This window comes from Delphinapterus leucas, chromosome 19 (assembly GCF_059928025.1).
Source record: "Delphinapterus leucas isolate spDelLeu-1000000601 "Yukka" chromosome 19, BTC_Dleu_Yukka2, whole genome shotgun sequence".
Lineage (NCBI taxonomy): Eukaryota > Metazoa > Chordata > Mammalia > Artiodactyla > Monodontidae > Delphinapterus > Delphinapterus leucas.
In genome coordinates this window covers 63,764,115-63,777,899 of record NC_143147.1, presented here as the reverse complement: position 1 = coordinate 63,777,899, position 13,785 = coordinate 63,764,115, and the positions used below count along the sequence as shown (strand labels likewise).

Here is a 13,785-nt window from a genome sequence, read left to right as displayed (position 1 = left end):
CGGCAGTCACTAGGCCACATAACTACCCATTCCCCCGCCGGTCTCAGAGTGGAATTTTCACAAAAGTTATTTTTCCAGGATGAGTTTTTAAATCACAATCAGGACATGCATATCCCTGGGGCATGGGGCAAGCGGGGGGAGGAGGACCTCTCCCTGCACCCTTTCTAGGACCAGGCAAGATCTGGAAGTGTCCTAGCCTCTAGCTCCACCCCTACCCCCGCCCCGTGTCCTGGCCAATGCTGCTGCCTGGAGCTGGAAAACAATAAACCTGCTGTTCTCCCTGCCCCACCCTGTGCCCACTTCGTGTCTCAGCAGCCACATCTAAGATGATCACAGGACGGGGTCTTGGGGTCGGAGCTGCAAGGGCCCCTGGAGATATTCAGCTCTCAGGCTTTTCTGTGGGTGAGCCAAGTCTGAGTCACACACTAGTTACAGACTCGTACCTGGGTGGCTGGGAGGGGCTGGGTGGAGTACCCAGGCTGCCACCTTCCTCTTTGCCTTATCTTCAAGTGACATATACATTTTTTAATGTGTTCCATGACACATGAAATGTTAGGAAGGACTCACCTAATCCAACTACAATTTTACAAAGAAGAAAACTGAGGCCCAGAGAGGTAAAGTGACTTGCCCACAGTCACACAGCAAAAGGGAGCCAGTGCCTTTCTACTAAGAATGATAATTTTCAAACTTTTTCATGCATCAGAACTTTTGTTTTCCCCTCAAATGAAACATTTCAGGAATGCAACTTCAATTCATAGGCTGTTATAACATAATTTATAACAGGGCTGTTATAGCTAAACAGGGCTTGAGTGGCACAGATTCTCACCCCCTGGGCCTCCTCTTACCCACAACCCCACTCCCTGCAGTCCCTGAGGCTCCTCTCCAAATCCCTCTGGCTTCTACTCTACAAGAGATATAGAGACGGGGCAACTGTGAAGCTGGGGAGGTCCTGGCAGGGCAGAGGGTGTGGGATCTCACTGTTTTCCCAGGCCTTCGACCGTCTCCGAAGCCCCTCAATAAAATGGCTTGATCCAAAAGAAGGTGGGGAGGGGGGATATAGAGATGGACTCAGAGAGACTGAGGAAGTCAGACGGTGCAGAGATGTTGAAAAGGAGGCACCAACAGCTAGAAGAGGAGGCGGAACTGGTGGCCAGCGAGTCAGGTGAAGGGGGACAGGCTGGGGTGGGGACTGGGGTGGTAGGAGATGGCTTTTGTGCGGGAGAGGGGGAGCAGCCGCACCTGGGGCCCAGGGCACTTTAGAGGAAAACGTGCCAGGACCCCACCAGCACGATGAGGTGGGCAGGTCTCAGAGGCTGCAGGAAGAGCTGAGGAGGGCCGCAGGGGGCGCCTCCTGCCGTGTCAGAACCGGGTCTCTTTCGCCCCAAGTTCACGTTTGCCTTAGGGAGAGAGAGCTTGCGTCAGGGCTGGGTCTGGTGCTACATGGGGTACAAGAGAAGGTGACCCCGGATCTGTGGGGGAGGGTCCATTCCCTGCTGGGCCGCCAGAGGCAAGTGTGGCCTGAACCCTACACGGCCTCTGTTGCGGCCTAAGGACATTGCACCCCGACCTACCCCGGAAGCGGGCCTGCTCGTGGGTCCCCTGACCCAGAGCCCCGCGCATGCACCGCCTCCGGCCCCGCCCGCCTGTCCAGCCGCCTCGTTATTGGCTGAGCTGTCCGGGGAGCCCCCGGCAGGGTAATTAACGAAGGATTGATTAATGAGAGCCCCAAAGTCAACAGAAAAATCAATGGGCCGCGGAGCCCGAGAGGCGGCTGCGCAGTCCCGCGGAGGGAGGGCGTCGGAGGCATTGGTCCGGCGCAGGAGCCTCACCCGGACAGACGATCCGCGCTGCGGTGGTCAGCCGGCGGCGATGCCTGCCCAGGCCTCAGGTAAGGCTCCCCGGCGGCGCCGTTACGTCCGGGAGCGCCCTCTGACCCCTGGAGGAACATTCCCGAGAGCCCATCCTCGACACTCACACCTACTCCGCTCCCAAAGCGAGGGTCAGAGACCGGGGGCTGCAGGGACTGGGGCGGGAGGGCGAGATGACGGGAGGAAGGTCAACCCTTGGTGACCCGAACGGCGGCCCCCCTCTGCCCCCACCCCGGCTCTGCACCCCGTCTCCTTTCCGCGGGCGGGGGGCGCGCAGGGGTCAGCAGGGCACCCCCCCCCCCGCCTTAGCCGGGTCCGAGCGCGCACAGCGGAAAGAGAACGCCGAAGCCGGGAAGAAGCTAAAAGCCCGGACGGCTGGAAAAAGGGGTGTGGGGCTGGGTTGCCGGGATGCCCAGTCAGAGGCACCGGTGTGGTGCCTGTCCTAGGCCTCGCAGTCCCTCGAGTAGCTCGGAAAGAAATCCCGTAGCTCTGCGACCAGTGCTTAGCAGCATCCGTCGGATCCGGCCAGGCGCCGCGCCCCGACGGCTCTGCAGCTTTCATCACTGGCTCTAATCGCGACCCACAAACCAGTTTGGTGTCCGGGCCCTCCCGTGAACTGGCGTCGCGCGGAGGGGCGAGCCAGAGGATGGTGGATTCCTCCTTGTCAGTCAGGGAGCCCTCACCCTCTTCCCGCGACCCCTGCTTGCCCATCCCCACACCCTCCCCAGCGGAGGATCCTATCCTCCACTTTGAGCGCTCCCTCTAGCGGCCGAGGGAGGGTTGGACCCTGGGGGTGGGGGCGGGGAAGATAGTGAAGGTGAGGACCCTGGAGGACAGGACCTTGTCCTCCAGGGTCCTCTCTAGGCCTGCAGTCCAATCAAAACCTGCCCCTGTCATTCACCAATAACCCCGACCGTTCCGGCCTCTCCAGGACCTGGACAGAACAGGAAGGAAATGCATAAACAGCTAACACTGACAGCATTCTCTATGCCAGGCATGTCTCTACATGCATTTACATGTGTTAAATCATTTAATTTTGAAAAATCCCCATCAGGTAGGTATTATGCCTTAATTCCTTCATTTATTCATTCAAGAAATCTTTATTGAACATCTACTTTGTAACATCTTTATTGAACATCTACTATGTAACGGGTACTATTCCATAGTCGTGTATCTGTTTACAGATGAGGAAACTGAGGCACGGAGAGTCTAAGTAGCTTGACCAAGATCACACAGGTAGTAAGTGCCAGGATTCGGCACTAGGCTATCCTCCTGCCTTGGGGTAGGTTCTGGGAAGGCGAGATGGGGCAGTCAGGTCTGGGAGAAAAGGAGCAGGGAGGTGTCCCTGTAAGCTTCAGATGTGCTCAACCTGGGTGGGGGAGCCTGGGAAGAAAGACCAAGATCATCTGGAAAGTCGCCTCCACTGGGCCGGGATGGATGCAAAGGGTTTGATGGGAAGGGTTTCTGTCCATGACTCTGGTGCTGAAATGTCCCCAGAAAATGCCAGAGTCAGTCAGCTAATATTGGTTCAGTGTCCTCCCTGTGCCATATGTGGGGGATGAGGTAAGCAGGAGCTGGTCGCTGCCCACCAGGCACACCCACAGCAGTGTACACCCGCTCTCGATAGATGTTTGGGCAAAGGGAGAAGTCTTCCCAGGAGAAGTGCTTAAGATGGGTGGTGAGGATGGGCAAGAGCCGTTGGTGGAGGGTAGCGGGAGAGGCAGAAGGAAGAACAGGCTGCAGGAGTGACGGGGGGGGGGGCACGAGGCTACATGAGACATGGGGAGTACTCTGGCCGGGCCTGGATGAATGTGGGGAGGAGGTGCCTAGAGTGTGACAAGGGGGCTGGACAAGGAGGGGACAGAACTGGAGCAAGAATGATGTGGAAGACTGGGAAGGGGGGAATCATTGGTAGAATCTTTAAAAGAGTACCAAGTTTTATTATTCTATTTGCCCCAGAAGAGGACCTTAGGAGGTATAAATATTGGGCAGGTTGCACATTGGAGAATGGGGGCCTGAAGAAGCTGCATTTTAGAGCCACGTGTGCTGAGGGTCTTCTGGTAGTTACACAGGGGGATAATCTAAAGGTCAGAGTCCAAAGGGAGACACAGAGCAAAGCACAGCTAATTAAAATAGAGCATGAACACTGATGTGTATAAAATTGATGACTAATAAGAACCTGCTGTATAAAAAAAATTAAATTAAAAAATTTAAAAAATAAATAAATAAAATAGAGCATGATATGGGACTTCCCTGGTGGTCCAGTGGCTAAGGCTTCGCACTCCGAATTCAGGGAACCCAGGTTCGATCCCTGGTCAGGGAACTAGATCCCACGTGCCGCAACTAAGAGTTTGCGTGCCGCAATTTAAAAAAAAAAAAAAAAGGACCCAGCGCAGCCTAATTAATTAATTAAAAAAGAAGTAAACTTAAAAAACATAACATAAAATAGAGCATGGTAGGTGATGCTTCAGCAACAAGCATGGGTGCAGTGGGGGTACCAAGAGGGGCACCTAGTCCAGCCTTGGCAAGGGGGTTCAGGGAAGGCTTCCTAGAGGAGGTGGGGCTCCACTGAGTCCTGAGGACACAACCGCAGTCATCCAAGGGGCCAGTGGGTGGGCACCATGGGCAAAGGGTAGGGTGTGGGCAAAGACAGGGAAGTGAGTAAAAGCAGGGGCAGTCTAGGAACTAGGCATCAGGATGGCATATGGTCCATGGGCAAGGGAGTGGGGGTCTGAACACAGGGCTGGAGAGGAAAGTTAAGACCAGACCAGGAAGCAGCAGCGGCTACCCTGCCTTGATCACCTCGTGCACCCCAAGCCCACGCGCTGCCTTGCTGCATTTTGAAAGGCCAGGCAGGCCGTGCTAGATCGCTGGGACTCTATAGTGGGAACAGTGGTTGCCTTTGCAGGGGAAGTAGGGGAGAGGCGCAGTGGGTAGGGAGACCAGTCCAGGAGAGAGAAGAGGGAGCCGTGGACCAGGGTAGTGCTTGTGGTAAAGAAAAATCTCAGAGCAGTCCTTGAGCTGGAACGCACAGGGATGAGGGGAGAGGCAAGGCAGACACTTGGTTCCCTGCTGGGAGACATGGGGATGGAGACTCCGCTTGCTGAGACAGTGAATTAGAAAGCAGGCCTCCTGCAGTCTGGACAAGGGGGAGCACCTAGGACCCTGAGCCCCTAGGACCCTGAGCCCAGAGCACCAGGGATGCCAGGGCAGCAGCGGGACCAAGGGAGAGCACCTGGGACAGCAGGGGGTGGTGAAGGAACCTTCCCACCAGGACAGCACCCAGACCAGGGGGCATCTCTGCACTCCAGTGCAGCGTTATGAGTACTCAAAGGGCCCACGGGAGAAGTGTGCTGGACTCCAGGAAGGGGTCCTGAGCTGCAGGTATGGGGTGACCCAAGATCTGGGTCCAAGTGAAGGGCAACAAAGGGGTCGGCCTGAATGAAAGCTTGGGGCAAGTGAGAAAGTAGCAGGAGACACTCAGGGAAAGAGAAGGGTCAGGATGGTGTTCCCCATGTTGAGCTGTACATTCATGAGACTTCAAGGAGTTGAGGGAGGGTACAGATGGAAGTCAGTTCTATCAAAGTCAAGGGTATGGGACTTCCCCTGGCAGTCCAGCGGTTAGGACTCTGCGCTTTCACTGACGAGGGCACAGGTTCAATCCCTGGTCAGGGAACTAAGATCCCACAAGCTGTGCGTCACAGCCAAAGAAAAAAGAAAGTCAAGGTCATGGCATTCATGTTCATCCCAACGTGTCCCATGCTCATGGCAGACATTGTCATTCAATCTCAGAACTTTTTCCTTAAACCTTTAATGTGCTTTAGAATTAACTTTAATTACATAAGTAATGTTTGTTTGTTTGTTTGTTTGTTTTTTGGCTGCGTTGGGTCTTCATTGCTGCACGTGGGCTTTCTCTAGTTGTGGCGAGCGGGGGCTACTCTTTGTTGCGGTGCGCGGGCTTCTCATTGCGGTGGCTTCTCTTGTTGAGGAGCACGGGCTCTAGGCACTCGGGCTTCAGTAGTTGTGGCACGTGGGCTCAGTAGTTGTTGGTCACGGGCTCTAGAGCGCAGGCTCAGTAGTTGTGGCACATGGGCTTAGTTGCTCTGTGGCATGTGGGATCTTCCTGGACCAGGGCTCGAACCCGTGTCCCCTGCATTGGCAGGCGGATTCTTAACCACTGCACCACCAGGGAAGTCCCAGTAATTTTTTTTTTTAAGAAAAAAAAAAAAACTAGAACATTAAACCTCTCCCAATGCTACTGCCCTCCTCCTTTCCCCAGAAGAAACTCTTGTTGTGAACTTGATGGGTGTCTTCTAGGTGTTTTAAAAGTAATTTTAGGGACTTCCCTGGCAGTCCAGTGCTTAAGGCTTTGCCTTCCAATGCAGAGGGTGTGGGTTCGATCCCTGGTCAGGGAGCTAAGATCCCACATGCCCCGCAGTCAAAGATCAAAAAACGTAAATCAGAAGCAATATTGTAACAAGTTCAATAAAACGACTTCTTTAAAAAGTAATTTTATATACACCCATATGTACGCAAAATAGAGTATTATCTCAGATCACAGCATTCTTTCCCACCAAACCCACGCTCAGCCTCAGGATCCTTCTCAACCCAACACTCTAGGCAACGATTGCCCAACTAATCAGAGTCGGAACAAGAGAGGACACCTACTTGCTCTCCCTGACTTGAGGAGTGAATTTCCTTCCAGAAGACAGAGGGCACAAACTGCGTTTTGGTGGTGAAAAGTCACAGCCCTGGAAACTGCCCAGTGGCCAAGGACTGTGCAGATCCCCCTGGCTGCCTTGACAGACATCATTATTCCACCTTAAGATCAAGCACTGATGCAGGAGGGTAGGGGTGGGGGGAAGGCAGTCCTCAAGCCAGTCGAAAAAAACCCTATGTTTATATGGAGCACAAAGGGCTTCCATATCCCCTGGTCTGTTTCAATCTTCTCGGGTTCCGTAAGGCACATGGGGCAGCTGCTATCATTTCCAACGTCCTGACCAGAGAGGTTGCTTAGCTTGCCTAGGTCCCACAGCGCTTAGAGGGAGAAGCGGAATTGAGCCCAAGACGGCTTGGCAGCCAACCAGAACCCTGTCTCCCTCCCCAGCCCCTGAGGCTCCACCCATGGCCTCTCCAGAAGCACAGGAGACTGGAGAGACCCCGGCCAAGGAGAACCACGTGGCCACGGGGGCCGAGCAGACAAGGGCCCCCGCCTCGCCCCTCAACAGGTCCTGGCTGGTGCGGCACTTCTCACTGCTGCTGCGCCGGGACCGGCAGGCCCAGAAGGCCGGGCAGCTCTTCTCGGGGCTCCTGGCCCTCAACGTGGTGTTCCTGGGCGGAGCCTTCATCTGTAGCATGATCTTCAACAACGTGGCCATCACGCTGGGGGATGTGTGGATCCTGCTGGCGGCGCTGAAGGCCCTGGCCCTCCTTTGGCTTCTCTACTACACCGCCAGGACCACCCGCCGGCCGCAAGCCGTGCTCCACCGGGACCCGCACGCGGGACCCGCTTGGGTGCGCGGTGAGTGTCGGGGCGCCTGGGTGGATGCAGAGGGGTGGGGAGGGAGGGCTCTTTCCAGGGGAGGTGCCAACGTCCCCCTGGCCCGGCCAGGCTCCCTGGTGCTCTTTGGTAGCTGCAGCATCTGCCTCAACGTCTTCCGCGTGGGCTACAGCATGAGCCACATCCGCTGTAAGTCACAGCTGGAGCTCGTCTTCCCGGCCATCGAGATCATCTTTATCGGCATCCAGGTGACCCGCCTCTCGCACCCCCTCGCCGCGTGCGTACGCATCCCGGCCTATGCCTAGAAACAGGCACATCAGCAAATATCCACACGGCCCAGAGTATGTACACACGCACCACAGCGCCCCTCCACGTGCCTCTGTGTGCCCGCACCCATGCTACCTACATGTGTCAGCATCACACACACACTGCGCCACTGAAACGCAGGCACCTATAGGTACATTTGCCTGTACGTACCTGTGTGTACCTAAATCTACACCCCCGGATATACTGTGCTACTCTCCTTTTTTTTTTTTTTTTTAAATACAATTTATTTATTTATATTTTTGGTCGAGCGGCGTGTGGGATCTTAGTTCCCCGACCAAGGGGCCCCCTGTATTGGAAGCATGGAGTCTTAATCACTGGACCACCAGGGAAGCCCTACAGAGCTACTTCTTTTTTTTTTTTTAAAGAAGGTTTTTTAATTAATTAATTTATTAATTAATTAATTAATTTTGGGCTGCGTTGGGTCTTTGTTGCTGCGCGCGGGCTTTCTCTAGTTGCGGTGAACGGGGGCTGCTCTTTGTTGTGGTGTGCGGGCTTCTCATTGCGGTGGCTTCTCTTGTTGCAGAGCACAAGCTCTAGGGGCGCGGGCTTCAGGAGTTGTGGCACATGGGCTCAGTAGTTGCAGCTCGCAGGCTCTAGAGCGCAGGCTCAGTAGTTGTGGTGTATAAGCTTAGTTGCTCTGCAGCATGTGGGATCCTCCTGGATCAGGGCTCAAACCCGTGTCCCCTGCATTGGCAGGTGGATTCTTAATGCCACCAGGGAAGTCCCCAGAGCTACTCTTAATGAATCTGCAACTCCCTCCTGAGTTCCTGATCTGTAGGCATTGTGCTATGTGTTTTGTTTGCATCATCCTTTTTATTGCCCCAATAAGTAGGCATTCCCCTGATAGACATTTTAGTCCTATTTTAGAGCCAAGGAGACTAAGGCTCAGAGATGTTTTTCCACTGGCCCAAGACCACACAGCAAGGAAACCCTGGAGCCACAAATCCATCCCAGGCTTCCTCACTGTCCCTTCCATTGTAAATACACACATGCAACTGAAACACATGCCCCATAGTCCCACCACCAACCTTCGCCCCACCCCTAGCCACTGGGCTCAAGGCCCTTTCTCTTTCAGACCTGGGTGCTCTGGAAGCACTCTAAGGACTGCGTTCAGATCCAGACCAACTTCACTAGGTAAGATGCGGGCACCTTCTCTCCTTCCAACAACTCCTGGGATACCCCTGTCCCCCACTCATGCTGGCCCCCCAACAGCTTCCCTGGACAGGGTGGCCCTGGGGCTATCGGTTAGTCTGGGAATGGGTCCCAGGTAGCCCCTAGGGCTGCTCCTCCTGAAGTTCTAATGGCAGATGGCATCTGGCTTTGGGAGAGAGTAGTCACCCCAAAGGCAGTGATGGTGAACATGGGGCACCCGGGAAGCCGGCTAGGCTGTGTGGCAGAGTGTAGCACCTCCTCCAGGTGCGGCTTGATGCTGACGCTGGCCACGAATCTGCTGCTGTGGCTTCTGGCCGTCACCAACGACTCCATGCACCATGAGATCGAGACTGAGCTCAGCGCCCTCATGGAAACGTTCTCAGGTACAGAGGAGACCATGACTGCCCCCCAATCGCTGCATGTACACACACACACACACACACACACACACACACATGCGTGCACGCTACACTCCCTCCAACAGGTGAGGCTCAATGACTCTGCAGAGTTGGGAGAAAGCTCTAGAGACCAGATCACGACGAAATGGAAACTGACATCTGCCAATGGTACCCATCCTGCCCCCATTCTGGGCCTGCCCCATCAGGTGCTGGCACTCTGCAAGCCCGCTCCAGGCATCCATCTGGCTATCAGTAAGCCAACCACTAACCCTGGCTGAGCTATTCACTGATAAGCCCAGGTATGCACTCTACCCCTGGTATTTGCATTTTACTTGCAAGAAACTAAAAAGCCTTCAAGACTGAAAGGAATGTCTTCCTAACACAGTTGTAGGTACCTGGACATATAAGGAAGAACAGAGGGTTTCTGGGCAGAAAGAACTCCCTGGATTGTTCCATGTACCCAGTGCCCTACCTGTCAGTCTGCCCTTAGAGGCCATGTCCCGTAAACCTACATGGGAACATTTCCATCTGTGGGATTCAGCCACACCTGTATGTATACACCTCCCCCCGCCCCGGGTGGCATCACCATCCTGACCTGTGTACAGCCAAGCCTTCCCAGCAGACTCATGCATTCACACATCCATTGCGTAAATCTCAGCATGCCTGTATACCCTGGGCATTCTTTATGCTCCAGATCCATTTTTCAGAAGACCTGTGCAAAGAGAATTTTCGGCAAGTGACATCATGGATTGTTTATTATTAAACAATTCAAGCATACAGATGAGTAGAAGAACAGGACATACCCATCACCTAGATGTAATAATTATTAACGTTTTGCCATATTCATTCCAATATTTTTGCTGAATTACTTACGTTGCAGAAATACTGGCATTTCATCTCAGGATATTTCAGTATGCACGTCTTTAAAATCATATCGTTCCCTACATTAGCACAAATACCATTGTAATTTCTAACAAAATGCCTTAACTTCATCCCCATCCTCTGTATCAATCTATGTTCGACTTTCTCCAATCAGCCCATGAAATGTCTTTTAAAGATGGTTTGTTCAAACGTGCAGTACATTTGGTGGCTCAGTTCAGTCTCTTTTCCCCTAATGACATTGAGATTTGTCAGGTTGCTTCCTCGTGGTGGCATTTGACTTGTTCCCAAATCCCCTGCTTTTCCTAGAAACAGGAAGTATGGACCAAAGTGTTGATTAGATTTGGGTTGAGCATTTTGGACACCAACATTCCACAGGGGATACTGTGCGCTCTGCAGGGCACCTCATCACAAGGCAAGATGTCTGCCCCACAGTGGACGCTGCTGATGGTCGTGGTGTGTCAGCCAGATCCTCCCAGTATAAGGTTACAGGCTTCCCCCTGTGCTCAGCAAGTAATCTGTAGAGGTGACATTTGGCACCAAAGACATCATGTGTCAAATGCTTTACCTAAGCTTGACACTTGAGGTCTAGAATCCCTTTGTCAAGGAATGACCATCCTGGGGACTTCCCTGGTGGTCCAGTGGTTAAGACGCCACGCTTCCACTGCAGGGGGCACGGATTCGATCCCTGGTCGGGGAACTAAGGTCCCACAAAAAAAAAAAAAAAAAAAAAAGGAATGACCATCCTGTGATTTCTGACTTCTCTCTGTTGGCCTCAGTTTCCACATCTGTAAAATGGGTGGCTGGGTCCCTTCCGCCTCTGCCATAATCCAGGAGGTGAACAGATTGATTTGTGCATCTGGTTTCCTCAGAGCAAGGCCCACCTGAACGTCTTTCCCCTCCTTCCCCCCCTCCCAGGCAACAACACCAACACCTGTCTGTGCCTCAACGTCACCGCGTGTGAGGTCTTCCAGAAGGGCTACCTGATGCTCTACCCCTTCAGCACCGAGTACTGCCTCATCTGCTGTGGCATGCTCTTCGTCATGTGGAAGAACGTGGGCCGCCGCCTGACACCCCACACGGGCTCCCACCCCGGCACCCCGCCCTTCTACCTGCACGGGGCCATCTTAGGGCCGGTGCTGGGCCTGCTGGTCCTGGTGGCAGGCACGTGCGTCTTCGTGCTCTTCCAGATCCAAGCAAGTGGCCCTGCCATCGCGCGCCAGTACTTCACCATCTACTACGGCTTCCATGCAGCCGCACTGCCCACTATGAGCCTGGCGTGCCTGGCAGGCATGGCCATCCATGGGCTGGAGGAGCGAGAGCTAGACACGCTCAAGAACCCCACCCGCAGCCTGGACGTGGTGCTGCTGATGGGCGCGGCGCTGGGCCAGATGGGCATCTCCTACTTCTCTATCGTGGCCATCGTGGCCACTCGCCCCCACGAGCTACTCAACCACCTCATCCTGGCCTATTCGCTGCTTCTCATCCTGCAGCACATAGCCCAGAACCTCTTCATCATCGAGGGCCTGCACCGGCGCCCACTCTGGGAGGCAGCTCCCGAGAGCCTGGCAGGGAAGTGGGAGGCTGAGCCTCCCCGCAGGGGCTCCCTGCTGGAGCTGGGCCAGGACCTGCGGCAGGCCTCGCTGGCCTACATCCACTCCTACAGCCACCTCAACTGGAAGCGGCGGGCCCTCAAGGAGATCTCACTCTTCCTCATCCTCTGTAACATCACGGTGAGTGGCGGGGCTGGGAGGCATGGGGGTGGAGCTGGCAAGGAGGCCCCAGAAATCCTCACTCAGGAAGGGATGGATCAAGGGATTGTGCATTGACTGTCCCGAGGGCGACTGGCTTGTCCCTTTGATTGTCAAGGACACAGGCCCCTTTCCAACTAGCTTGATGCTGCCTGAGAGTAGGGAGTGTCCCCCAGCTCCCTGCAAGGTGCCTGGCATGAATGAATGTGCCAAGCATGTAGCTAAGTGCTATTTACAAACATACATATAGGATTTCTACCCTCGGGGAGCTTAGCTGAGGAGACACAGGGGGACCAGTTAGAGAATTACCAAATAATTAATGGTCCACTGACTTGAGTCAAAGGAAGAGATCAGAAGGTGCCTGTTTTTCTAAAGAATCTCTAGGGGAAGGTATTGACAATGACTGCTCGGGGCCCGGCGGCTGCTAAGTTCCAAGTCCACCTTTCCGTGCATCTCTCTGAATCATCACACCAGCTCCATGCAACAGGCACTATTACTGTCCCCATTTCACAGATGAGCAAACTGAGCCATAGGCTGTTTGACCTGCCGTGTTCCCACAAGCCTGCAAGTGGCAGTCCCGGGACAACTCCAGGTTGTTTTAGCCCATGATGGTAATAGCTGTGCTGGAAACACCTCAGAGGGTGAAACCTCTGGTCCAGACAGAGTATAAGTAATAAATTGGCCCCAAAGTGTGGTCGGAGCTCAGAGAAGGAAGTGTGGGCCCAGGTGGCCAAGGAAGGCTTTGTGAAAGTTTGATCTCGGCCTTGAGAAACGGGCAGAATTTGGACAGGAGGCAGGGTCGGGGTGGAGCGGGCAGAGAGCCATAACAGCGGAAGAATGAACCCAGAGCAGAAAAAGGTGATGGAAATGAGGGCCCAGGGGAGCCCAGGTGGAGCAGGTTGTACCATGGTGGTGGCAGCCTGGGGTCTCGGGATCCAGCTGGAGTTTAGACTGGCCCCAGGCAGGCCAAGGAGGGGGCTGAGGCCTTCTGTGGGATACGGTGAGGGGGATATAGGGGGAGAGGGGCTGGTTCTGAAAGCCTAAGGGTGAGGGGATGCTAGGGTGGGGGGTATGCCGCAGGAGCTGCAGGTTCTGGGGCCTCCCGTGAGCTGAGGGCCTTGGGGGATGGGAGAGCCCCTCCCCCACTCAACAACCCCCTCTCCTCCCCAGCTGTGGATGATGCCAGCTTTTGGCATACACCCGGAGTTCGAGAACGGGCTGGAAAAGGATTTCTATGGCTACCGGACATGGTTCACCATCGTCAACTTCGGCCTGCCTCTGGGGGTCTTCTACCGCATGCACTCTGTCGGGGTGCTGGTGGAGGTCTACTTGGGAGCCTGAGAGTGCCCAAAAAAACCCACCCCCTGCACACCCCCGAAGTGCCAAGGCTGGGGTTAGAATGTAACCCAGATGCCCCATTCCAGGGGGACCTAGACCAGCCTGGATTCCCCAAAGCCTCCTCTTCCCCAGATCCTCTCTGGGGTGGGTGGTCACGGCAGCCCAAGGCCAAGAGCAGGACCTGGACACTGAACTGTTAAGGCCCACACCCAGGACTGAGCACATACCTGCCCCCTGCTCACCACCACAATCAGCGCAGCCCCAGGAAGCCCACACAGCTACTCTCGGGGACGGCCAGCCCTAAATGATTCCGGGGAGTTTGGGGAGGGGCACCCCTACCGGGCCAGGCCTTGGGGGTCTGCCTCCTGCATGGTCCAAGCTCAGCCCAGGACATCCGGAAGCTCGCAGCTGGGCAGGCAGCCCTGCCCTTCTCTCCCCACACACCCTGTCTCCTAATGAGCTGGTTAATTAGCTGCTAGGCAGGGGTCAACAGCTCTCTCCCGCTGACATAAACCCTGTTTGTTTGATCGATTACATTCGGGCTTCGTGGCATTTGTTCCCGGGGACAGAGA

At 54.7% G+C, this 13,785-nt stretch overlaps 1 protein-coding gene across 1 annotated transcript; it reads left to right on the top strand.

Annotated features, from left to right (window-relative positions):
• Positions 1 to 2,822: 2,822 nt before the first annotated feature.
• On the top strand, positions 2,823 to 13,256 carry OTOP3 (otopetrin 3). Its single transcript, XM_089900104.1, has 7 exons — positions 2,823 to 2,922; positions 6,976 to 7,389; positions 7,480 to 7,616; positions 8,771 to 8,829; positions 9,112 to 9,230; positions 11,043 to 11,857; positions 13,046 to 13,256. The coding sequence occupies exons 1-7, from the start codon at positions 2,823 to 2,825 to the stop codon at positions 13,214 to 13,216; spliced, it is 1,815 nt and encodes a 604-aa protein (XP_089756230.1). The 3' UTR covers positions 13,217 to 13,256.
• The last annotated feature ends 529 nt before the right edge of the window (positions 13,257 to 13,785 follow it).